General features: G+C 43.7%; 1 protein-coding gene across 3 annotated transcripts in view; it reads left to right on the top strand.

The window, feature by feature from the left end:
* The window catches only part of LOC137439905 (unconventional myosin-XVIIIa-like), a 346,703-nt gene that overhangs the window by 10,963 nt on the left and 310,975 nt on the right, over positions 1–24,765 (top strand). For 2 of the 3 annotated variants that reach the window (XM_068136130.2, XM_068136128.2), the window contains exon 3: positions 10,229–10,311. In XM_068136130.2, coding sequence (XP_067992231.2) covers positions 10,273–10,311 — 39 coding nt within the window. In that variant the 5' untranslated portion in view covers positions 10,229–10,272. Of the gene's footprint in view, positions 1–10,228; positions 10,312–22,014; positions 22,129–24,765 lie in introns of those variants that run through there. The other variant, XM_068136131.2, reaches the window with a different exon arrangement.

Here is a 24,765-nt window from a genome sequence, read left to right as displayed (position 1 = left end):
CTAACTTTTCATAATTCAATTTTTTACCGGCACGGTCACCCTGAATTATTTTATTTCTAATCTTAAACTTTTCAACTTTTGGAATTAAGGAGAATTTTCATTATAAAATTAGAAGTTTGATACTCGGCAATTGACTTGCTCCTCCAGCCTCGCCCATCATTCATCGCCGAATCCATTTCGATGTTTCTATGATGTAGCCTACTGGAGACCAACAGGCCAGGTGGAGGCTGCTTATGTTGAGAATAATAAAGAAAGTGGAAATCTGTAATTATGTTTTAATTTTTTTTAGCACTAAATGTAGCGATTTACCAACAACTTTTAACATTGGCTTTAGCGATAATCTCAGCAATTACACTTGGCATTTTACCAACAAGGAGCTCAGTGAATTAATGTGCTTTTGCAGTAATAACTGGAGCGTTCTCCTCACTTAAAATGGAAATTGTTATTAAAGTGAATTATCTTTTCACAAAGAGGTTACGATCGGTGAACACTACATCTCCTACATTCTTCATAGTCGAAGAATATTTTGCTTTGAATTTGAAAATGTCTTTGGGCGTTCATTATGTTAGTGTTCATCTCTCCTTGTGCAGTCTCGCTGTTGCTCGAATTTGAATACCTGGTCTTATCCTGACCACCTGTCGAGGCCGTGAGTGTAATTTTAAAAAGCAAATCTTTCTATCACCGTGACAGTTACCTCTGCCATGGAAGGTTGTTATGTTTACACCCCTGTTTGTCTGTCTGTGAACAGAATTTCTCAAAAAGTAGTGGATGGATTCGGACGAAATTTGGTGGACAGATTGGGTTTCTGACAAGGATGAAATGATTCCATTTTGGTGAAGATCTGGATCTGCATGTGAGAAATTTTAAAAGTGATTCGGCACCATTGAGAGATGGGGCAAAACACGATATATAGCACAATATCTCAAAAAGTTGTGGACAGATTCGGCCGAAACTTGGTGGAAAGATTTGGTGCGTGAAAAGGAAGAATTGAGTAAATTTTGCTGAATATTCTAACCTGGATCCGGATGCGAGAATTTTTAAAAAGAATTTCGTGATTCTTCACGATTGAGTGATGCAGGCCAAAAACCATATGTAGCATGATATTCCAAAAAGTTGTGGACGACTGATGACAAAACTTGGTGGATGAGTTGAGTAAATGACAATAACAAGCCGATTAGATTTTGGTCCAGGTCCAAATCAGAATCCGGCCTATCAATGGGATACAAAACGTAAACTGTTCAGCCTGGTGGAGGTATGCGCTCTACCGAGTATCGTTCTCGTTTGATTAGAAGTTTAAAGCTGTTGTTCTACTTTCATGAATACAAAGTTGAGGTGTTTGTAACATGCATACATGTACAATGTACACACGACACATATCACTTATCTCAAACCCATTTACATCGATTTCCTGTGCATGTTAAAATTAAAGTCCTGCTCCTTTCCCCATAGAGGAACAGATTAAACTTACCTGAGTTAAGGTTTATTGCTGTTAAGTTAACTTATTAATAAGTTAACATATTGCTGCTGTAGGGTTTGTTTATACAATTGGTGCCCCCAATTTTAATGGTTTCTTAGACTCACAGGAGTACTAAACCACCATTTAGATTTTGTTTTGCTGCACTCCTAATTTCTGAGCTGTATCTCGGAGCTGGCTCGGACCTTCGAAATGAAATTTTGCAGACTTACATTTTTCAGCATAATTCAACCAAGGCTTGCCTGATCAGAACGAAATTGCCCTCCCTATATAGTCTAGTCTAGACTCTAGAGCAAGGTGAATTTACGAGTAATTTACGTCATACCCCTTCCAAGAAGGTCTTAGACCCCAAGGAGCACGAAACCACTAAACTAAACCACTTGGTGTTGTCCCTTTTTTCTGCCAATTCACCCTTTTTTCTTCTGCCAATCGGAGTTGTATCTTAGTATCCTTTATTTTCCACAGCTTGCTCTAGAGTCTTTCCCAATTGGTCCTGGTCTAGAATTTCTAGATGCTAGAAATAAACTAGAATTTCAATCCTTTCGGAATGAAATTTTGCCTCAATAATGGAAATAAAAAGTATGCGGGGTTGACCTTCTTTTTGTCCTTGACCTAATTTTAAGGTCATGACCCAATTATAGATATTTCACCATTTTTCATCATAACCCACCTAAGGCTTGTCCAATCAGAACAAAATTGCTCACCCTAGATAGCCTAGAATAAGCCAGATTTACGATATACAGTTGGACCCCGCTATTCGCGGGGGACATGTTCCTGGGAAATGCCGTGAATTGCGTAATTGCTACTTGCAGGGCATTGTTTCAATGGAAAAAGGGGGATTGGTTCCCGAATTGTGGAAATCCGCGAATAGCGAGGCAAAATCCCCAAATGGTGAGGCCAATCCCAAGAATGTCGATGATAATCCACGAAGGTTGATGAAAGTCCCGGAAATGGCGAGACAAAACCCACGAATGTCGATGAAAATCCACGAATGCATGCCATGCCATTGTTTCAATGGGGGAATGGGGAAGCAATGTTTACCATCTGTTGAGATATGCCGTGAAGCATTGTTTACTTGTGAACAGCGGCAGGATATCACGTGAAGCTATTCGCAGTGTTAATGATGGGATATCCCACAAAAGACATGAAAACGCGAAACACACGGCAGCGAACGCAGGAGCAGGTCATGCTCGCAACTCGTAGAAGATGTTTTTTTGTGTATGTCCAGCTGCTTTATGCACGGCTGGTGAAAGATGGGTTTTTATAAATGTGTCAAGCTAGCGCGTCGTGAATTTTTTTTTTGTGCCCCTGAAAACTGCAAATTCGTGGAACACGGCCGTGAAAAGAAAAAAAACCACGAATTTGCTGGACGCTTTTCCGCGAATAGAGAAACAGGTTGCATTTTATCAACCGTGAATATGCGGAACCTGCGAATAGCGGAACCACGAATAGCAGGGTCTGACGGTAATTTACATCATACCACTTTCGGTTAAAGGTCAAGATCAAATGGTGGTCTACAAAAATGCATTTCTTTGGTCATTGCTCAATTTTGCCAATGCGGAATCTCAAAGACTGCTTGGTGTTCCAAGATATTTTTGCATCATAATAGTTGACCTGCAATGAAGTTGTGCATCTGATATTTGTTTCACGTCTTTAACCTAATTTTTGGGATTGGTCCTTATTGGGTCCCCATTGAAAAAAAATCTGGTCCTCATTGGATCACGGGCCAAGGATAAGTCGTGGGCTATCGCCAAAGGTAAGCCTTCAGAGGAGGCTCACCAATGGCAATCATAGATATCTAGTTGGAAAATGATGTGGACATGAATTTCGACTTGCTTATATCTATGATCTTTTGAAAGCCCCAACAACAATAACTCAATTTTGTTGCTCCTGCTTAGACATTGACATTCTGTATGTAAGTTTGAATGGCACGAGTTGTTCCAGAATGGTATTGATTGGTGGTTTCAATGTCCCAAATACCCCCCCCCCCCCCCATTTTTCCCCTTATATAAGGGAGGGTATAGAATTGTTTTTCTTTACTCTTGAGAAAGGTCAGTAGATGAACGTTAGTCCGTGTTGCTGATCAAAACGTCGAGCAGTTGTTTATTTTGCTCATTAAAGGTTGAAGAACTCAAGATAGATTCATTTGATATGTATATATATATATATATATATATATATATATATATATATATATATATATAATTATATATATATATATATATATATATTGTTGCGGATATGGGATTTGGCCTCCATGTCCGCTTGTAAATATTCCCCTATTTCCCCAATACTCCCCAACTATCCCCAATCCCCCATTCCCTAGTCCCATTGTCTGTAAACAACACTCTGTAGAACCGACCTTCCCCTTTTTCCCCCATTAAATGTCGTGCCCAGGTCCACCGCATCTCACGTAGACAACTTTCGGACATCTTGCTCGTTATTCTTAGTCTATGTCAGTTAAGGACTCGTTTCCATTAATTCTGACTCTTCGTTGCACCAGAATGTGATTATATGGCACCAGTAGTGAGTTTAGGACCTTCCCATACCTCCTCCCATCTTCTTCCCCAAACAACAACTACAACAACAACTACAACAACTACAACAACGGCGCGCGCGGGGAGTGTGCGTCCTCACTCCGGCTCGGTTAGCCGCCATTACCCATGTGCACCGACGGGGTTACCACGAAGGGGCTGCCTGTCGGCCCCTCGTCAAGGGCGGAGCCGGTAACCCCCACACCCAATGAGAAGCAACGGGCCGATTCCATCTGGGGCGGAGCTAACGAGCCGAGGGCGTGTCACTCCCCGCCGGATATACGCAGCGACTTACCGGACGTGACGTCAGATGCGCCCCCAGCTTGGAGAAAGAAAGTCACCTTCGAGCGCTGAGTGAGACCTCCCGCATCTCTGGACCGGAGCGGGTCGATTCTGTCCTTGAGCCAAGAGTGCACCTTGAGCCATCGACTACCCGCTTTCCTTGCCATCAATCCCCGTGTGAGTCAGTTTTGTCCCGTTTATCTGTCGTCTGTCGGGGCTAATATAAGAGTGTGTCTAAGTGCCTGCCTTTCTATGCTGTCCCTCTCATTCCTGTAATCTGACCTTCCGCAATATTATAACCTCCTCCGGAGGTCTTGAGAACTGAACCCTTGGTGTCGTGTCATTTTAATCCCAGCCGTTGTGTCTTTTCCATCATTGATTTAGCATAGCGCGACTTAGTCAACGTTCGAGCATAATCGGGTAAACTGTGCAGACGCGGTCATACCAAACCGCTCGGTAAACTAACATCCACAACCGCGTCTGTAACAATATATATATATATAATTATATATATATATATATATATATATATATATGTATATATGTATATATATATATACACATACACACATACATATACAGTAATGTGAAAAAGTAAGTACACCCCATGTAAAGTTTTGACTTTTTCAACATATTTCAACATACAGCTATTTGATCTTCATTTCAACAATATTGATAGATAAAGGTGATATAATATAACAAATATCATGAAACATTTACATTTTGTAGTCCATTGTGTAATTCAAATAAACATAAATGCAAATTTCGCATGTGGAAAAAGTAAGTACACCCCTAAATTGATCACTACTTCAAATACCTAAAATTAGAATCAGGTGCACCAGCTCAGGTCCAAAAGATTAGAACATCGTTAGAGAGGATCTTGGAGGAACCTGTCTTATTTAAACTTCAGACATTTCGTTTGGTTTGCTCTTTGTTGTTGAAGTGTGCGGCGTCACCATGCCTAGATCAAAAGAGCTCTCTGAGGCCTTCAGAAAGAAGGTTATAGATGCCTACGAATCTGGGAAGGGATTTAAAAAGATCTCCAAACAATTTGAAATCAATCATTTGACTGTCCGGAAGATCATCTACAAGTGGAGAAGATTCCAATCAACTGCCAACTTGTTCAGGCAAGGCCACCCCAGCAAGTTCAGCCCAAGAGCAGACCGCAAGATGCTGAAATAAGTCTCTAAGAACCCCAGAATGTCATCACGGGATCTACAGGTAGCTCTTGCCACTGTTGATGTCAAAGCACACGAGTCTACCATTAGAAAGAGGCTGCACAAATTTTTATCAACATGGGAGGTGTGCCAGGAGGAAACCTTTGCTGTCCAGAAAGAACATCAGGGCAAGACTAAAGTTTGCCAATGAACAACGAGGCAAAGACCAGCAGTCCAGCACTTCTGGAACAATGTGCTCTGGACAGATGAGTCAAAGGTAGAGCTATTTGGCCACAGTACCAGAAGACATGTTTGGCGAAAACCAAAGACAGCATTTGACCACAAGAACCTGGTACCAACTGTAAAGCATGGTGGTGGAAATATTATGGTTTGGGGCAGCTTTGCTGCATCAGGGCCTGGGCAGCTCTCCATCATAGAATCCACTATGAATTCTTCATTGTACCAGAGTGTGCTTGAGGATAATGTGAGGCCATCTGTTGGAAAATTGAAGCTCAACCGAAGGTGGACCTTGCAACATGACAATGACCCTATACATACCAGTAAATCCACCAAGGAATGGCTGAAAAGAAAGAAATGGAGGGTTCTGGAATGGCCAAGTCAAAGCCCGGATCTAAATCCCATCGAGATGTTGCGGGGGGATTTGAAACGAGCTGTACATGCAAGAAACCCCTCAAACATCACACAACTGAAAGAATTCTGCATGGAGGAGTGGGCAAAAATTTCTCCCAGTCGATGTCAGAGACTCGTAGACAGTTATAATAAACGCCTACTTGAGGTTGTTTCTGACAAAGGGGGCAATACTACCTATTAGAGCCAAGGGTGTACTTACCACCTTTTTCACATGCGAAATTTGCATTTATGTTTATTTAAATTATACAATGGACTACAAAATGTAAATGTTTCATGATATTTGTTATATTATATCACCTTTATCTGTCAATATTGTTGAAATGAAGATCAAATAGCTGTACGTTGAAATATGTAGAAAAAGTCAAAACTTTACATGGGGTGTACTTACTTTTTCACATGACTGTATATATATATATATATATATATACACACACACACTACCAGTCAAAAGTTTTAGAACACCTCAATTTTTCCAGTTTTTATTGAAATTTATGCAGTTTAATGTCCAGTAAATAACCTGAAATGATACAAAGGTAAGCAGTAAACTGCTCGACGTTAAAAAAAAAGTTTACGTTCGCAAAAACGGGGAAATAATCTAAATTGCACAGTTATATTGTAAAAAAAAAAAAAGGCCTTCTTCAGGGAACAAGTAATGGGTTAACAACTTACAGCTGTTCTGCAGCAATTTAAGTAAATTAAGCCTTGGATGTTGATGCAGACAATTCCTACAGGTGTCCCAACCTCTGCTGATTACTTGATTACAAACCCCCTGTCTGTATAAAAGCAGTTTTGGAACAGACTGTTATTGCGCCCTCTGAAGCATTATTTGGACCATATTGCACTGTAGGAAGTAGTATATTGGAAACTGGAGGAAACTCTGACAGGAAGAGGTCTGGCAGACCCAAAGCCACAACAGAGTCAGAAGACAAGTTTCTGAGAGTCAACAGCTTGCATGATAGGCGGCTCACAGGAGAACAGCTTCAAGCACAGCTTAACACTGGTCGAAGTAAGCAAGTCTCAGTTTCAACTGTGAAGAGAAGACTTCGAGCTGCAGGTTTGACAGGTCGAGTTGCAGTAAGAAAGCCATTGCTAAGATGGCAAAATAAGAAAAAGAGGCTTGCCTTGGCCATGAAGCATCGCCAGTGGACTACTGAAGACTGGAAGAAGCTGTTATGGACCGATGAATCAAAATTTGAAATCTTTGGTTCATCACGCAGGGTTTTTGTATACCGCGGAGTAGGCGAAAGGATGGTTCCTCAATGCGTGACACCAACTGTCAAACATGGAGGAGGAAGCGTGATGGTCTGGGGCTCTTTTGCTGGATCCAGATTCGGCGACTTGCACAGAGTGACTGGTACCCTGAACCAAAATGGCTACCACAGCATTTTGCAGCGCCATGCAATACCCTCTGGTATACACCTAGTTGGTCAGGGGGTTCATCCTACAGCAAGATAATGACCCTAAACACACCTCCAGGCTATGTCAAAACTAACTTCCAGGAAAAGAACAAGACGGTAGGCTTCAAATCATGGAATCGCCAGCACAGTCTCCAGACTTAACCCCATCGAGCTGGTTTGGGATGAACTGGACAGAAGGGTGAAAGCAAAGCAACCTACAAGTGCAACACATTTGTGGGAACTTCTGCAACAGTGTTGGGAAGAACTTCCCGAACAATATTTGATTTCCATTGTAGAAAGAATGCCACGAGTGTGTTCGGCGGTTATATCTGCAAAAGGTGGCGACTTTGCTGAGTCAAAATTTTAAATTACATTTTGTTAAACAAAATGATTCTATGATTTCTTTTTTTATCTCCAATTGTTTATTTGTTCTATGCTTAATTTCAGAGTACATTGAGACATTAAACTGCGTAGATTTAAATAAAAACTGGAAAAATTGAGGTGTTCTAAAACATTTTTACCTGTAGTGTATATATGTACACACACACACACACACACACACACACACACACACACACACACACACACACACACACACACACACACACTCTCTCTCTCTATTGCTTGGCTAATGACTGCGTTGTGTAACATGGTGTTACCATCCCCTTAATAGCCAATCCTCACCACAAGTGTCGTGTATCCAAAAGGGGTTAGCTCATGGGATGTGAGGTTGAATGTCACTTCGCAGGTGCACAAGCTGCCATTGAATTGTGTCTTTAAAAACAACACGCTTTACCGGACGTCTTGGAGTCATTGCAATGTTGACATTCAGAAGTGAAGAACTCTTCTTGGAGATACCTTCATGTCACACCATGATTTCTGGGGCATCATCAGATAACGAGTTTCTACTGCTCGATACAAAATGAAGGATATATTGTGTGTAGTTGGTAGTATGTTTGCTCCGAGCTGCTACGTCGTTGCTTTGTTCTTCTGTTGAATCAAATCCGAGAAATCTGCCTATGCGGCACCAACACGAAGGCAGAGTTCATCGGATTGGATTCAACAATTCATCACGCCCAGTTGCATCTTGGATCGTGTTGTGCTTTGGATGGGGTAACTAATGTTGGGCTGGCCATCTACATTTTTTTTTTTAGGTTGTGGATGTTTAAAAATAATGCCCTGTGTTGTATCTTTCTACAAAATAGGCCAATGTGTCCAGGTGTCCTGGTTAGGTTCTGTGTATAATTTGGTTGTGATACGTAAGATGATTATAAAGAGGGTTGGTTAAGATAATCTTACTATATAATTCACCAAAAGTCTGTCTGTCTGTCCGTCTGTTCCCAGGTTCCGCAAAAACGGCTGAACCGATCGCAACGATATTTTGGGTGGGTAATCCTGGGATCCCCTTGAGTAAAATAGGCTATATTGTTTTCCCATTTTTGCAATTTTTCCAATTTCCAATTTTTCCAATTTTCCAGTTTTTCCAAACATGATGGAGTAATATTTACCGATATGAACAGTGATGTGGCTTTTATTGAAATTCTACAAATACTGTTTAGATTTTGATGACTTGCGTGTGATATGATTTAACGGATGTTTATATAAATCGTTTACAATTTAAAAAAAGCCTTCAATTTCTGATATTTTGCCTTGTCATTTGGGCCTCCGAAGCCCCGCCCGTAGGGAGGGTACCGTTGCTAGTGTATAAAATACTCATTTGTATAACCTTTTGAACACCCACAGCTCATACAGCTTATCGTTAAAGATCTTAGAATATCTGCAGGCTGATTGATGTTGGTTCAGATCTGCAAAAATAAAATAACTGTGTTGGCCTGTTTAACGTATTATGTGATTTACATGCAAAAGCTCCACCATGAGCCTCAGATTAATGTCATTTAAACACTAAAATCTCCCCAAAACCTCCTTCTGCATCTTCGCCAATTATGTAAGCCAAACTGGTGTGAGACAGGCCGTGTTGTTTATCAAAGGATTCCGAGCAAGTTTCTCATGGCAATGATAATGGAGCCTGCGATGGGGCTTGAAAGGTTTCATATTAAATCTGCACGAGCCAAACTCCCAGGCCTGCGGTTTTGATGAGCCAGAGATACTGCTCCTTTCGAAGCAGTTGCCGCATGATGTTTCATGTGATGCCTCAGGTGATCTCTCAGGCTGGTGGCTGAGAGATACGATGAGCTGGCTTTCCTTTGTAACAACTTTCAGAAACCTTTGCTTCATAAACAAAGTTTGACATTCAAAGTGTTCAGAATCTGAACAGCATCCAGTTGTCTAATAGCTGGTCTGTGCCAGTATTTGACGATCCGAGAATCACGTCGGACCTTGTTGACCTCGGCCGGTTGTTTCTTTTTGGGTTCTATATGTTTTTGCACTGGGATGCAACATGGCTGACAATGAGGTCACCACGCATCTCAATACGGTTCACTTTCCAGCAGAAGTTGAAGCAGCAAAGCAAGGCCCGGAGACGCTTCGCTAACCTGTTTGTGTGACCCCTGTACCACATGGCCATCGTTCCCCATCTTGTATGCTTGTGCTTTTCAGGTCCTGTTTATATATCATCCGCAGGAGTGTGTGCACGTGGTACCACCCACTGTGGCCTGGCCAGTCACGTGACACCCACACCCTGTTAAAATTGGTCGAGGGTTTAGGGAAGGTTTCCTGCTGAGAGGAGGGGATGGGATGATGGCAACTTTATGACCCCTGTCCTCTGATCTACAGCACCACCAGAGGCGGTCCCCGCGGGCCCTCCTCCATGCCCCGTGATGGCCTTCTCCTCACGATTTGCCTTCTGGCAGCAAAAGTTGAGTTTTTATGATTGAAAGTGCTTTTTATGAGTCCCCAAAGTTTGTAGTCGTAAGAAGTTTGTTCTAGTGAAGTCATGAGCTTTAATAGTATCTGTGTATCCTTTTGCTCGCCATGTATGTGAAGCCACATGGCTGCTGAATAACCATGATGCAGTAACTCCTGTAGGTGTGCCGATGCGTATTCAAACCTAAAATGGAGGAGGATGTTGTAAGTACTTTAGGAATGCAGGTATTCAGTTTTGTTTTCAAATATACAGATGAATCTGTTAAATTGCATGCAAATCAATCACCGACTTGAAGCGAGATTCATTATAAAGCTCTAAAAGCCGAGAGCATTTCCGTGTATTATTGTTGACGTCTAATTTGTGTATTGTAGACGAGGGTTGACCTATATTTATCCCGAAAGTTTCACTGGGCGACTTCCAAATGTCGCATGCAAACAATTGTAGGGGCAGACTTAATGAAAAGAAACCAAATAGCCAAAGAACACAAAATATTTCAGCTGCAAAAGGGTCTTTCATTTCATACTCTCGGTGTTTTATCACTGCGTGAGATTTACTCAACAAAAGATACATTTTCTCGCCTAGATGCCAGCGGTAGAGGTCCGCTGTGCCATACGCCTTGCTGCAAACGCCCCAGTATTGCTTTTGACATCCTCATTCTATCCCCATCTATGAAAGGTTTATTAGCTGGAAATGCCATGGCGAAAGCACTACTGCTGAGAGATGTGCAATTCCTTTTTCATACCCCATGTACAAAGCACATCGGCCATTTTAACCACCATTTCTTCGGAAAACGAAAATTGGGTCTTCGGTGACAAACATGTCATTAAAGTGGGATGTGGATGGGAAAAATCATTTTTTCGGGGTAGAACCTGTAACGTTTCCTATTTTGAACTGGCCTATGTGAATCATATAAAATTATCATTTATATGACTCCCTTATGGTCGCATGATGGCGGAGAGGTATGCACACTCCCTTATGGTCGCATGATGGCGGAGAGGTATGCACACTCCCTTATGGTCGCATGATGGCAGAGAGGTATGCACACTCCCTTATGGTCGCATGATGGCGGAGAGGTATGCACACTCCCTTATGGTCGCATGATGGCGGAGAGATATGCACACTCCCTTATGGTCGCATGATGGCAGAGAGGTATGCACACTCCCTTATGGTCGCATGATGGCGGAGAGGTATGCACACTCCCTTATGGTCACATTATGGCGGAGAGGTATGCACAATCCATAATGGTCGCATGATCGCGGAGAGGTATGCACACTCCCTTCTGGTCGCGTGATGGCGAAGAGGTATGCACACTCCCTTATGGTCGCATGATGGTGGAGAGGTATGCACACTCCCTTATGGTCACATTATGGCGGAGAGGTATGCACACTCCCTTGTGGTCACATTATGGTGGAGAGGTATGCACAATCCATAATGGTCGCATGATCCCGGAGAGGTATGCACACTCCCTTATGGTCACATTATGGCGGAGAGGTATGCACACTCCCTTATGGTCACATTATGGCGGAGAGGTATGCACAATCCATAATGATCGCAGAGAGGTATGCACACTCCCTTATGGTCACATGATGGCGGAGAGGTATGCACACTCCCTTCTGAGCTATCTAGCTGATCTGAGCTATCTAGCTTGGGTTCACATTGCGGCCACACTATATACTGTCATCCTGGTGTTTTACATGAAGTCCAGTCAATTTAGCAGGAACTAGAACAACACTCTTCGACGTCACGACGTCGACCGATATGCCTCTGCCCACATTATTACATAATTATGATACTTGCACCAAGTTTGCTTTAAATCCATTCAGCTGTTCTCAAGTTATCACATTTTTACCTAGCATGACCTCTGACCTTTAACCTTTGACCTCGGGACCCCACAATCTAATCAGTTAATCTTTACATCATTATACATACCTGTACCAAGTTTGAATTAGATCACTTCAGCCGTTCTCAAGTTATAGACCTATTACAGACTTTGACCTTTGACTTTTAACCTCTTGACCCCAAAATCTAATGAGTTCATTTTTACATCAGTCTACATAATTGTACCAAATTTGGTCAGAATCACATCACTTGTTCACAAGTTATTGTGGTAACAGGATTTTTACCTAGCATGACGTCTGACCTTTGGCCTTTGACCTCAGGACCCCAAAACCTAACCACTTAATCGCTACCTCATTATACATAACTGCACCAAGTTTGACTAAGATCCCTTCAGCCGTTCTCAAGTTATTGTGGTAACGAAAACCTATCATGGACGGAAGGATGGACGGATGGACGGATGGACGGACAGCCGGACGGACAACCTGAAAACATAATGCCTCTGGCGACTTCGTTGGAGGAGGCATCAAAGATAGTCAACCTAGAACTAATTGCAAAATAATTTATTTTTACTGTGTGACATTGATGAATACTTGATGAACATTATCATCCTACTAAAATACGCCATTTGGTGACTGTCTGTCTGATGAATTTTTGACCCCAATACATTCCGTCGTGACTTATCCAATCTCAACCAAACTAGACAGGATGACGAAAGGTTACACAATGAAGGTTGTAGCGCATTCATTTGCCCCCTTTCACTCGGGGGTTTTTCCCCCAAGTGGGTTTTCCCCTCCATTGCTGTCAATGGAGTTGCATGTTGAGGTGTATATAAATGTTAAATTAGCTTTATCGTGGCGTTTTTATAAGGCCACTTCGAATAACAAAACTAATGATAATAGCATAATATTAATGTTACGAGGGAGATACCCGTGCTACGCACGGGTCGGAGGCCAGGAGCAAACAGGCAATGCAGATACGGCGAATGTTAAAGCATGAAACCAATAAATTCCACATTCCTGTAGCACCTTCAGTCACACGTCAGACATGGACAGCAAGTTCGTGAAGGACTTCCATGAAAAACGTACCCGTTCACAAACAAACGGGTATGTTCACGTATAGAAACATCGATCGTGGGACGGTGGCGAATCTGCATATGTCGATCCGCGAAGTTCACGTTCAGAAAGTAGAAACCATCACGGCATATCGTCATTCACTTGAACACGATATCTCTTTTTTCGTTCCAAACAACATAACTCCAATCACAAATTAATCACAAAATAAACTTTTAACAACATTGTTAATGTTTCCTTCATTGTAAAAACTACCAAATCAACAGTTAAAAGGATTTTGAGCCGATATCTGTTACGGCCTTGGCAATATCGATGGATACAGCGATCTGTTAGCGTATTCACCGCCCAAATAGCTATGTGGAATTCTCTCATGTAGAGATTAAATGTCATTTGAACTCTGGCCGTGGTCATTATTTACTTTTAATGATGTTTATACAGACTGGCATTTAATATGGAATATTTTTTTTGTGGGGGTGAACTTACTTTTCAAGATGACTTAGAACCAAAAGTTCATTGGAATTATGTTGAAATTATTCTAGATTTTGTTAATGTGACCTTTAAAAGAAACAAAAACCACATTTGACATTTCGAAGGAAATAAATTCATCCTTGAAAGTGATGTAAACTGATATCGAACTCAATTCACGGACAGTACTGTGTTAAACTTCTGTATGTTTTCCAGAAGTATCTCTTTATTTTGCACATTAGCCAAAAAAAAATTCAACAAAAACAAAAGCTAAATTATGACTGGGATTACAGACAGTAAAATTACAGTTCAGTACTTCGTGTAACACCCACAAGCATTCAGGAGAGCACGTACACGTCGAGACATGCTGTTCACGAGATTTGCCAAGGTTTGGACAGGAATCGCTTGCCATGCAGTGACAATAGCCTGCTGCAATTCACGCACAGAAGTCAGCTGCTGGTCCAAGTTGTCGATTTGATGCATTAATTCTGCCCACAAGTTCTCTATCGGATTCATATCCGGGGACATGGCAGGCCACTCCATATGCTCTACACCACGGTCAGCAAGAAAGTGTTGGATCATGCGAGCACGATGAGGCCGTGCATTGTCATCTTGGAAGACAAAGTTTCCTCGAAAGGCTGCATGAGCAAATGGAAGCAATGTTTCTTCCAGAATGACCCTGTACTTGAACTGGTTCAGGTTTCCATTCAGAACAACCAGGTCAGTTTTGCCCCCTGCATGAAAAGCAGCCCAAATGGTCACCCCACCACCTCCAGCTTGGACTCTTGGCACTATACAATCTTCGTTGTGGGCTTCCTGCACTTGTCTGCGCACTCGGACGTGGCCATCTTGACGATAGACCAGAAATCTAGACTCGTCACTGAAGGTCACGTGATTCCAGTGTCCTGGTTGCCATTGACGGTGCTCTCTGGCCCACTGCAATCGGCGCTGGCTGTGTTGTCTGGTCAGGCATGGTGTTCTCAGGGACGCCTGGCACGATAGCCTGCTTGAACCAGTCGTTGGTTGACTAGCCTTCTGTATACAGGCACATTTGTCAGTTGCTGCCACTCAGCCCGAAGCCGATTAGCTGACTTGGTACGGCCATTGCAGACTAACCGGTGCAGCTGGCGATCATCTCTCCTTGTGGTTCTGCATGGACGTCCTGGCCTCGGCATTGGAGTAGGGACACCCCTCTGAGCATTTCGTTTCAGGATCTTTGACACCTGACCTTGAGTGATGCCATACTGCCGAGCAATAGCACGCTGTTTCATGCCAGAGTTTCGTAAAGCCACCACTCCATGACAAACAGCATTGTCAAGTTGACGGACCATCTCCAGAGGAAGCGGCAATAACTTTTGTAGACGTGCAGCAGTTGTTTTCCACGAATACAGAACGCAACAACCCTTATATACCCGATTGTGAAGCCAATCGCCAAATGTACCTGTCCTTACATTTTGTCACGCCACCTGTGATATAATCCTGTTATTGACTTATTGCTGCGAAAGACAATCAGTGACATGGTTCTTTCAACAAAGACATCACCGAAGGGTAAAAGAAACTCACCAGATTGATATACTGAGTTCAGAAAGTAAACCCAAGTCAAGAAAAAAAATATATTCCATATTAAATGCCAAGTCTGTATATGAATGATGTTTAATGATGTTTATATTGGTTTTGGGTCGTCCTTTCCGCATATCTCGTGGGAGTGTAAGTTGGAGAGACGGCCGTGACGGTGGGGAGGGGGTTGTATGGCGGGCAGGGATTCCACCCATGTCCTTATAAAAGGCCTTTGTCCGAGGTCAACGAGTTCGATCGGTGCAGCTGTGCAGCGATCGGTGCAGCCGTTTGTGTGGCACCCGGGAAAACAACATCGTCACAATGAAAACATCGTCACAATGAATGTTATGCGAACGCGAATGTTATGCGGGAGTCCAAACCTCTGAATTCTGGAGACCAAAACTGAAATTGGTAAAACAAAATAGCCCATTTTACTACTGGAGATCCCAGGATTACCCACCCAAAATATCGTTGCGATCAGTTCAGCAGTTTTTACGGTACCTTCGAACTGACAGACAGACATACAGACGGACATTTGGTGAATTATAGTAAGATTACAAAACAATATTTATACCAATAATATCCCACCTCCCCAAGGTGTTTTCAACAAACTTCAACAAACATTGAGTCAACGTTTATAAATAGCTTATCATGGCGTTTCCGTGGAAGCAACGGCCCAACGGCCTAAACCAGAAGTAAAAATATAATAAACCGCAAACCCACATGATTACCTTTTTAAACAGCCACTCGTGCTGTTTATAACACTAAACAAAGAAATTTGGAGGAATCCCGACATCCGTGAGGTAAGTTTTACTTACAGAACTGAGCGAAGCTCTTCTGTGCTCTATATACCTCACAAGGGTTGGGTAAATAACATGACCCTTGCTGGCGCTAACATTGCGATTTTCGTGGCGGCCTTTTGAAACAGTTGCTCCTGCTGTTTAACACGAAACTGAAAGGGAGGAAGCTTGGGGTGTGCTCATTTACCAAGCAGTAAATGATATGGCTAGCGCATGCCAAGCCAGCGGTTCCTTTACGGTTTTGAATGGAGTGCTTGCTCGAATGCTTAAACCACTTGGCAATCTCTCCACAATAAACTTGGTAAATGAACACACACCCAATGTTCTTGAGACCCGACCATAGATTGACTGTAATCTATATACCCCAAAGAGGAATGACCCTTCCAGCTGCTCCCAAAGTGTGTGGGTGTACTAGTATCCAAAATAGAGGCAAAATGCTTTGGAGCAACAACCTATCCAATGATGGTCAAAGTGGGCACACTTTAACAAGTTATGCTGGCACAATATGATGGTATCATCATATTGTGCCAGCCTGGTGTTGGCTCAGCGGTTAGGGTGCCAGCTTGGGATCCCAGGAACCTGGGTTCGAATCCCAGTCGATCGCTGAATTAATGCCAGGGGGATTGACTCAGCCTGTCATCCTTCCGAGGTCGGCAAGTTGAGTACCAGTTCACTGGTAATTCCCTGTGTGTCGCAAAAAAAAAGGCGACTAACAGGGTTGGCGGCAGGAAGGGCATCCAGACATAAAACATTGCTTCAAAAAGAAGACCACAGTGCCCGAAAAAGGCCAACTCCCTGCTCTGCAAGGAAAAATGGCCTCTAAAGGCGGTGCCCGATATGTGATACATTGAGTGTAATCGATTAACATACTGGGTATATATTCATGATACACACTATGCATACGGTGTACACTAAATATAGTAAATTAATGAATTATGAGCTTAACATGTATGGTGCCATACATTTGGAACATACATTAATATTAAAAGTGAACAACAGATAACTTTGCTTATTATCAACAACAGCTATTCAAAATTAAAGTCATTTTCACTCCATATATGACATGTCAGTTCTTCATCCATGTTGTCCATATAAGGCGAGGGTGAGTTTACACTCCCTACATGATATGGAGCATTCCAGCCCATGTTTTTTGTAGGTACACTGTTTCGAATTACCGTCCGTATTGCATTTGCATCTGATCACCTTCAGAAGAGCTTCTGGTGGAAAATCCGTTCTTCGTGGTTTAAGTCGACCATGGACCATTACCCATCCACACTGTTCTGGAGCCAAGAGCTTGCCCTTCTGCTACTGAACTTGGGAATACACACGGGTGGTGTGATGTTTGGCTGCTGCAACTGGTGGGAGCAGAGTGTGAACCTGCACAGAAGAGGAGCTTGCAGAAACTTTCTCACAAAATCGCCAAATGTAACGCAGTACATCAGGTCCATCACCTGGGGCTAATGCTAATGAATGGTCCAGATTTTCTGAGTCTTGTTGGATTGCTTTTTCTCTTACCTGAGGAACAGATCGAAGGAAGTGGAGTTGCCATGAAAGCAAAGCAATATCAAGAGGTCCGTGTCCTCTCCGATGATGGTTGTGGTTCAGATGGAAGCAGAATCTACTGCTGTCGGGAAAATTAACAAATCTGCATCACTTTCTGCATGAACAGTCTTGCACCCACTTCTTGAATGTATGGAGGATTTTACAACCCACTTATTTTGCATTGTCCGCATTTACAGTTTTGTCAGCTGGAACTCCAGCGGTGATGTTATGCAGATTCACATCTGCACATGAAGGATTCCTATTCAGGAGAAGCTCCAGGAGACAAGTTGTAGCCTTGTTTTCTCTTGCCTGCATTACTTTTGTCATCTCTTTATGTTGCTCGCTTGTCAGATATTCTGTATCCATTACCTCTGCCATTCCCCGACCATGTGTCAGTCCTACCGTCGTTTTCATGGTTCTCATTAGCACTTGTTTGATAAATTAATCAAATCTGATAACCCGGCCCAATATCGGTCATTCCGTTGAATAACATGGTACCCAGTTTGGAAGTAAGCATACACATCTGGATGCTGGCTCTCTAGTCAGATCATCTGTTGTCGGTAAATGTACATAGATTTTGCAAACAAATTGTGCCCAGCAGCTGTGAAATATGGCAGCGTTTCTTGAAGCAACTGGAGATGAAGTTCCAAATTTCCAGTTCTTTCTGACTTTATGAATTGGCGAAGCAAATCAATCGTCTCCATGTAATGCAACCAGAGACTCCAGGATGTTGACTTGATATTGCAGCCTTTTCATCATCCAGTTTTTGTTGGGCCTTCTCAAGGGATACTTCTAAACACACCGCATCTGCTGAAGGTTCACTGGCCATAAGTTTGTCATATCGCTGGACTGCCATGGTCAAGTCTTCGTCGATGTATTTTGCTGTAACAGAAATATAATCTGGATTAATCCCTGAGATTGAGGTCTATCGGACCGAGTCTGAAAGAAAGGAAGTTCTGGGTCGCTCGCAAAGTGGGTGGTGCGGGTGCATGCTGGATGTGTCCATTGGAGTTATCGGGGTTGAGTTAAATTTTGTTTCTGTAATTTGATGGTGTTTGGAGGGCTTTTAAAGGGCAAAGCTTGTTTGACGAGACTTGTCAGGTCGGTATAAATAGTTATGAATGCAGATTTAAAGAAAACATGCCAAATATAGAATAAAATTTACAATGCTCCCATCGACTTTCTGAACAATCCTCTCCAAGAAGTTCTGTCACTCAAGCTTTTGGGTCTCACTATCTGCCATGATCTTTCCTGGGAAAACCACATTTCTAAGCTGGCCTCCAAAGCCAGTCGCCGACTGGGCATCCTCCGTCGTGCGAAGGCCTTCCTTGGCACACCTGAGCTCCTCACTTGACACAAGCTTGACACAAGGCTTTCATCCGCAGCTCAATGGAATACTGTTCTCCCCTCTGGGCCGGTGCTCCTGCCTCACACCTAGCTCGGCTTTACGCTGTTGAAACCAAAGCTTTCAGAATCATTGGCGTCTCCCGCGAAGAAGCTAACATCGAGGGGCTCTAACTCGCTCACCACAGACAGGTAGGTGGTCTTTCTGTCTTCTACCGACTCCTCTCCAGCGTTGCTCCCACAGCTCTGTCTGTGCTCTGTCGCCCAAATATTCCTACAGGACGCACAAGATCCGCCAGCAACCCTTTTATGGTGAAACTGCCAAAATCAAGACTCTCTGCTCACCTTCACTCTTTCATTCGTCTTTTCCCCCACCTCTGGAACAAACTCCCTCACTCTCTTCGATCCCACTCCTCCCTCCAGGTCTTTAAAACAGCTGTTCACCACCATCTCTTATCTTCCCCCATCCAAAACCTTGATCTTTTCTACCCCCGTTAATTCACCCCAGATCCTTTTTTTTTGAAATACCGACTTATTTCCTGGAAGTTCTAGATAGCAGTGTCCTTGTGTTTATACCTGTCCTACCCCTCCCCCCCACCTTCCCATGCCTCCTCCCCCCAAGTCCTCTCCATCCCACAGATCTTCCGATATCCTTGTTCTTGTGTGCTTGTGTGCTTCCCTCTCTCTCCCCATCTTGTCTGATGTGCATCATCTTGTGCATCTTGTCTTCATCTTGTCTCCATCTTGTCTCCCGCTCCCTTTATTGTATGTTTTGTGTGTCCGTTTGTTACTCCCGCTAGGGAGTAATGCATTCGATCGTGTGTGTGTGTGTGTGTGTGTGTGTGTGTGTGTGTGTGTGTGTGTGTGTATGTATGTGTGTTCGTATGTTTGTATGTTCGTATGTTCGTGTGTTTGTGAACAAGATATCTGGATAAGTTCTGAACGGATTTGGATGAAAATTGGTGGGATGATTTCCCTTGGGATAAGGAAGAATTGATTAGTTTTTCGTGAAGCTCAGGATATTATTCCGGATCCAGGAATTTTTTTGGTTAATTTGTTTGGGAATTTTTTTTTCTGTTATACTGCATTAAAGCTTTTATTCTTATTCTTAAATGATATTTTTCTCCTCTAATTCCGAGATATATCAAAATAAATTCTCTGACAGTTAGGGCCTACTTTCTTTTTCATTCATTGTTTTAGGGAGAGAGGATGTTAAACAAAACGTATTATTCCAACTTGACCCACGGCGGGAGTATGCGCTCTACTGAGTGGCGTTCTAGTTGTTTTTTTTGTGATTGATGTTAGCTCTTACACGAGCCTCGATCTTGTATACAAAAAAAAACAACTCAAGAAGTACCTATGTCGTTCTGGATGGTCTGAAACATGTTTTACAAGCTATGTTGCTTGTAGGCCTCATTGTTCAGTAGGCCTCAGAGACTGCCAAAGATTTGGTGGATTTTTCCTACCTTCCTTACCTGCTGCACACACACATAATTATATTAGCCATTACATCCCATTAGACTTTGCCAAAGTCCTCAATTTGATACTTGGCTAGTAGAAAGGAGTTCCTTTATTTATACATTTTCTTGTCTGTGAAAAATTTCAGACTATATTGACCTGTGGGTTCCAAAAGTTCCTTCAGCACATTCCATTTTCTTTGTGGAAGAACAATTCTCACCTCGTGGATGGTTTCGCGCAGTTTGGAGGGAGACGGAAGGTGGACATGTTAAAGAAAGCAGGCACAGAATGTTGAAATGGCATTTCTGCCTAACTCCCACTATCCAGCAGGCATCAAATTCATTATCCAGGTCGAAAATGAAATGAATCTTTTAGAAATTAGTTGTCTCTTCCATTTCCTCAATTCCATGGTTTCACGACTACAGCCACCCTACTAGGCTCAAACATTGATCAAGAAAAGAAATGACTCCATCAGAACAAAACAAATATGCCAGGAATGCTCATCTGAAGATTTAAGATCCCACCTGCCCGGCACCCAATGGTATTTTTATCGCGTTGTTCAAAACTTAGGATGATTCCTGCTCTTTATTCCCACCTCAAAACACAATGGTTATTTGTTTTTCTGAGTCTTTCTATTGGTTCATTGGAGACAGGATGCGAGTTGTGTGAACTATCCACAAAACAAACTTGTCATGAAGAAATGAAAATAGAAGATATTGCATTGGGCCAAAGCGAAGAATGTCAGATGGGATCAGAAAATGTCAACAAACAAGTTATCCAATCAAAATGTGCAGATAATTGTCCTTTCTTTCCTTATAGAAGGAAGATTCCTGAAGCATTCTTCACACAGTTGCTTCTGTCACTTACTGACAAAGCACCAGGACGTGCCTCCGACGCGCCACCAATGGTCGGAGCATTGCGTTACTCGGCACCATAGGTAGTTGAATCATATATTTCTACTTATCTGAGTGCATGGCCCCCAATTATTCCCACATCCTTGTGGGTTTGCCTGGGGAAATATTTTGGGCCAGGTCTTTCATGAATGAACCAGCTGGTCGACTGAGGGCGCAGTAATTTGTAATTTGTTCAGAGAGCCGGCGATAGTTTGGGTACTCTTCACAAGACACCATGGGATCTTGAACGTCCATCAACTGATGCTGGCAGACATGATGCCCGCTTACCGTCCGCCTGATGGAATACATTGATGAAACACTGGGATGACAGTTGATAACTGGGTCGAGACTTGAACCTCAGCTAAATCCATCAGAGGCTATCCTTCCTGTCCGTTAAGTCCGAAACAAATAAGTAAAGTGTCAATGTTGCACAAACAAGCGCTTCCGATAAACTATATTATTTGTCAGTGTGATGTGGGTACCAAGGACCAAGTATCTTCCTTTCATGTCCAAGTTTGTTGTATAACCATCCTCCTCTGTGATGCCAGGTGGGATCTTTGTTGGCTGCACATGGGGGTGCCACTGTTCGGCATGTATCCCGACCAGCAGCTGCTGAACCACTATGCCATTTATTTTGGGGGTCATGGCTTACAGTGCAAAAACCTCCTTCTTAACCGTCTGGGACCATCTATTTATAAGAACACAGAATGAAAGTTCCAATCAAAACAGCACAGAGATAGATGGTACTTTTAAATGTGTGCTCGGACGCACACTCGCTGCAACAACTGCCCAACTTGCGTGCATCTCCTGGTTGCGGACCGCAGGTTTGAACGCGTAACAGGTACATTTCCACCTATTTTACATTTCACATGTGTTGACCTTGCTTTTCTGTTTAACCTGTTCTCTCCACTCGGAACTCGATTTTCTCCAGTATTGCGTTGTGTCATTTGGGTTTGACAGCTTCGCTCGCATTCATTAACCCAGTTCCAACACTTTTCCTTGAAATTGAGAATAGTTCTGGCATCTGTTGCAGACTGAGTGTGTCTGAAACACCGCTTGCTATGGATTTCATGCATTGCAGGTGTTTATTCTCAATAGGAGCACACACACCTACAGTTTCACAGTTTCAGACTTCAAGGTTTCAGCCTGTTTAGTTCAGTATAAATTTAAATGGTGAGCTGGAAAAAGTAAATAGCGGAATAACTTCAGCATCCAAAACACATGCTCATCATCGTACCAAATTGCGGACACAGTGTTGGTTTTGCAGAAGCATTTTGTTACGCTGGGTAGTTCACCATCGCCTTTTCAGAAGTCTGTCGTAGCAGGAATTGGTCATTCGGTGGACCATTGCCCTGGCAATAGGTCATCTACTCTTCGCGAAGGACACTGTGATCTTTAAGGCCCACCGACGAATACTAGCTCATATACTCGTGAGGCCGAACGAAGGACACTGTGATATTTAAGGTACACGAACAAATTCTGGCAGACAGGATATGAAACGTCATAGTGACAGTTTATAGCTGGGTCGGAATTCAAACCCAGGCGAGAAAGCTCAGACGAGTGTGCATACCTCTAGGTCTAGGCTACCCTGCCAGCCCACACTGTATGCTCAAGCCTGTCTTAAAAGAGACATCTACGGAACATCATTCCGCCTCTCAGCACTCCGGCCCATTACGGTGGAGAGGACATTGTAAATGTCACTTGATGGCATACACCATTCACTACACGTAATACAGCACACATCTTACCGATACACCCCAACACCAAACTGTAGGCCTCACTTTTACCTCTTATATTCCCCTCTCATTACCCTCTCCCAGAATTAAGTTCCTGTTCGGAATTGTTTTACTTCCCCTCCCCCCGCCCCCCTCTGGATCTCCCGGATCTCTCTCATTAATCACTGTCAGAAGGCTTTGGTACAGAGGGACGCAACCCTTTTCAATATGCGGCGAACTGTCTGCTGTAGCGGAACTGTTGTTGCCTGTGTAATCTACCTTGCCTAGAGTACATTGACAAGGCCTGCCTTTATTGCTCTCGATGCGCCGATTTATGTCCGCTCTCTCGGGAGGCCGCGTTAACGCCTCGTCGACCCTTCTGCTTGTCCCGGCAAAAGCGATTCCTTGCCGTCGGGCCCGTGTCGCACCTGGCACTGATGCGAAGAAGGTGCTGATAATGATAACGTACGGTAAATTTATCCACCGAGCGGCTTTGGCTTGCTCACCAGATTCCTCACAAATGAGCAACCGCACAAGACAAGCGGCCTATTGCGACCGGAAAAGCAGTTCCTGACAAGACTAGTGGCCTAGTGCGACCGGAAAAGCGGTTCCTGACAAGACTAGTGGCCTAGTGCGACCGGCAAAGCGGTTCCTGACAAGACTAGTGGCCTATTGCGACCGGCAAAGCGGTTCCTGACAAGACTAGTGGCCTATTGCGACCGGCAAAGCGGTTCCTGACAAGACTAGTGGCCCAGTGCGACCGGCAAAGCGGTTCCTGACAAGACTAGTGGCCTATTGCGACCGGCAAGGCGGTTCCTGACAAGACTAGTGGCCTAGTGCGACCGGAAAAGCGGTTCCTGACAAGACTAGTGGCCCAGTGCGACCGGCAAAGCGGTTCCTGACAAGACTAGTGGCCTATTGCGACCGGAAAAGCGGTTCCTGACAAGACTAGTGGCCTAGTGCGACCGGCAAAGCGGTTCCTGACAAGACTAGTGGCCTATTGCGACCGGCAAAGCGGTTCCTGACAAGACTAGTGGCCTAGTGCGACCGGAAAAGCGGTTCCTGACAAGACTAGTGGCCCAGTGCGACCGGCAAAGCGGTTCCTGACAAGACTAGTGGCCTATTGCGACCGGAAAAGCGGTTCCTGACAAGACTAGTGGCCCAGTGCGACCGGCAAAGCAGTTCCTGACAAGACTAGCGGCCTATTGCGACCGGAAAAGCGGTTCCTGACAAGCCTAGTGGCCCAGTGCGACCGGCAAAGCGGTTCCTGACAAGAGTAGCGGCCTATTGCGACCGGAAAAGCGGTTCCTGACAAGAGTAGCGGCCTATTGCGACCGGAAAAGCGGTTCCTGACAAGAGTAGCGGCCTATTGCGACCGGAAAAGCGGTTACTGACAAGAGTAGCGGCCTATTGCGACCAGAAAAGCGGTTCCTGACAAGAGTAGCGGCCTATTGCGACCGGAAAAGCGGTTCCTGACAAGACTAGTGGCCCAGTGCGACCGGCAAAGCGGTTCCTGACAAGACTAGTGGCCTATTGTGACCGGAAAAGCGGTTCCTGACAAGAGTAGCGGCCTATTGCGACCGGAAAAGCGGTTCCTGACAAGACTAGTGGCCCAGTGCGACCAGCAAAGCAGTTCCTGACAAGACTAGTGGCCCAGTGTGACCGGCAAAGCGGTTCCTGACAAGACTAGCGGCCTATTGCGACCGGAAAAGCAGTTCCTGACAAGACTAGCGGCCTATTGCGACCCGCAAAGCGGTTCCTGA

This window comes from Myxine glutinosa, chromosome 14 (genome assembly GCF_964187855.1).
Source record: "Myxine glutinosa chromosome 14, kmMyxGlut1.1, whole genome shotgun sequence".
In the NCBI taxonomy this organism is placed as follows: domain Eukaryota; kingdom Metazoa; phylum Chordata; class Myxini; order Myxiniformes; family Myxinidae; genus Myxine; species Myxine glutinosa.
Note: the sequence above shows the minus strand (reverse complement) of the source record. Positions and strands in the feature narration are given on the sequence as shown.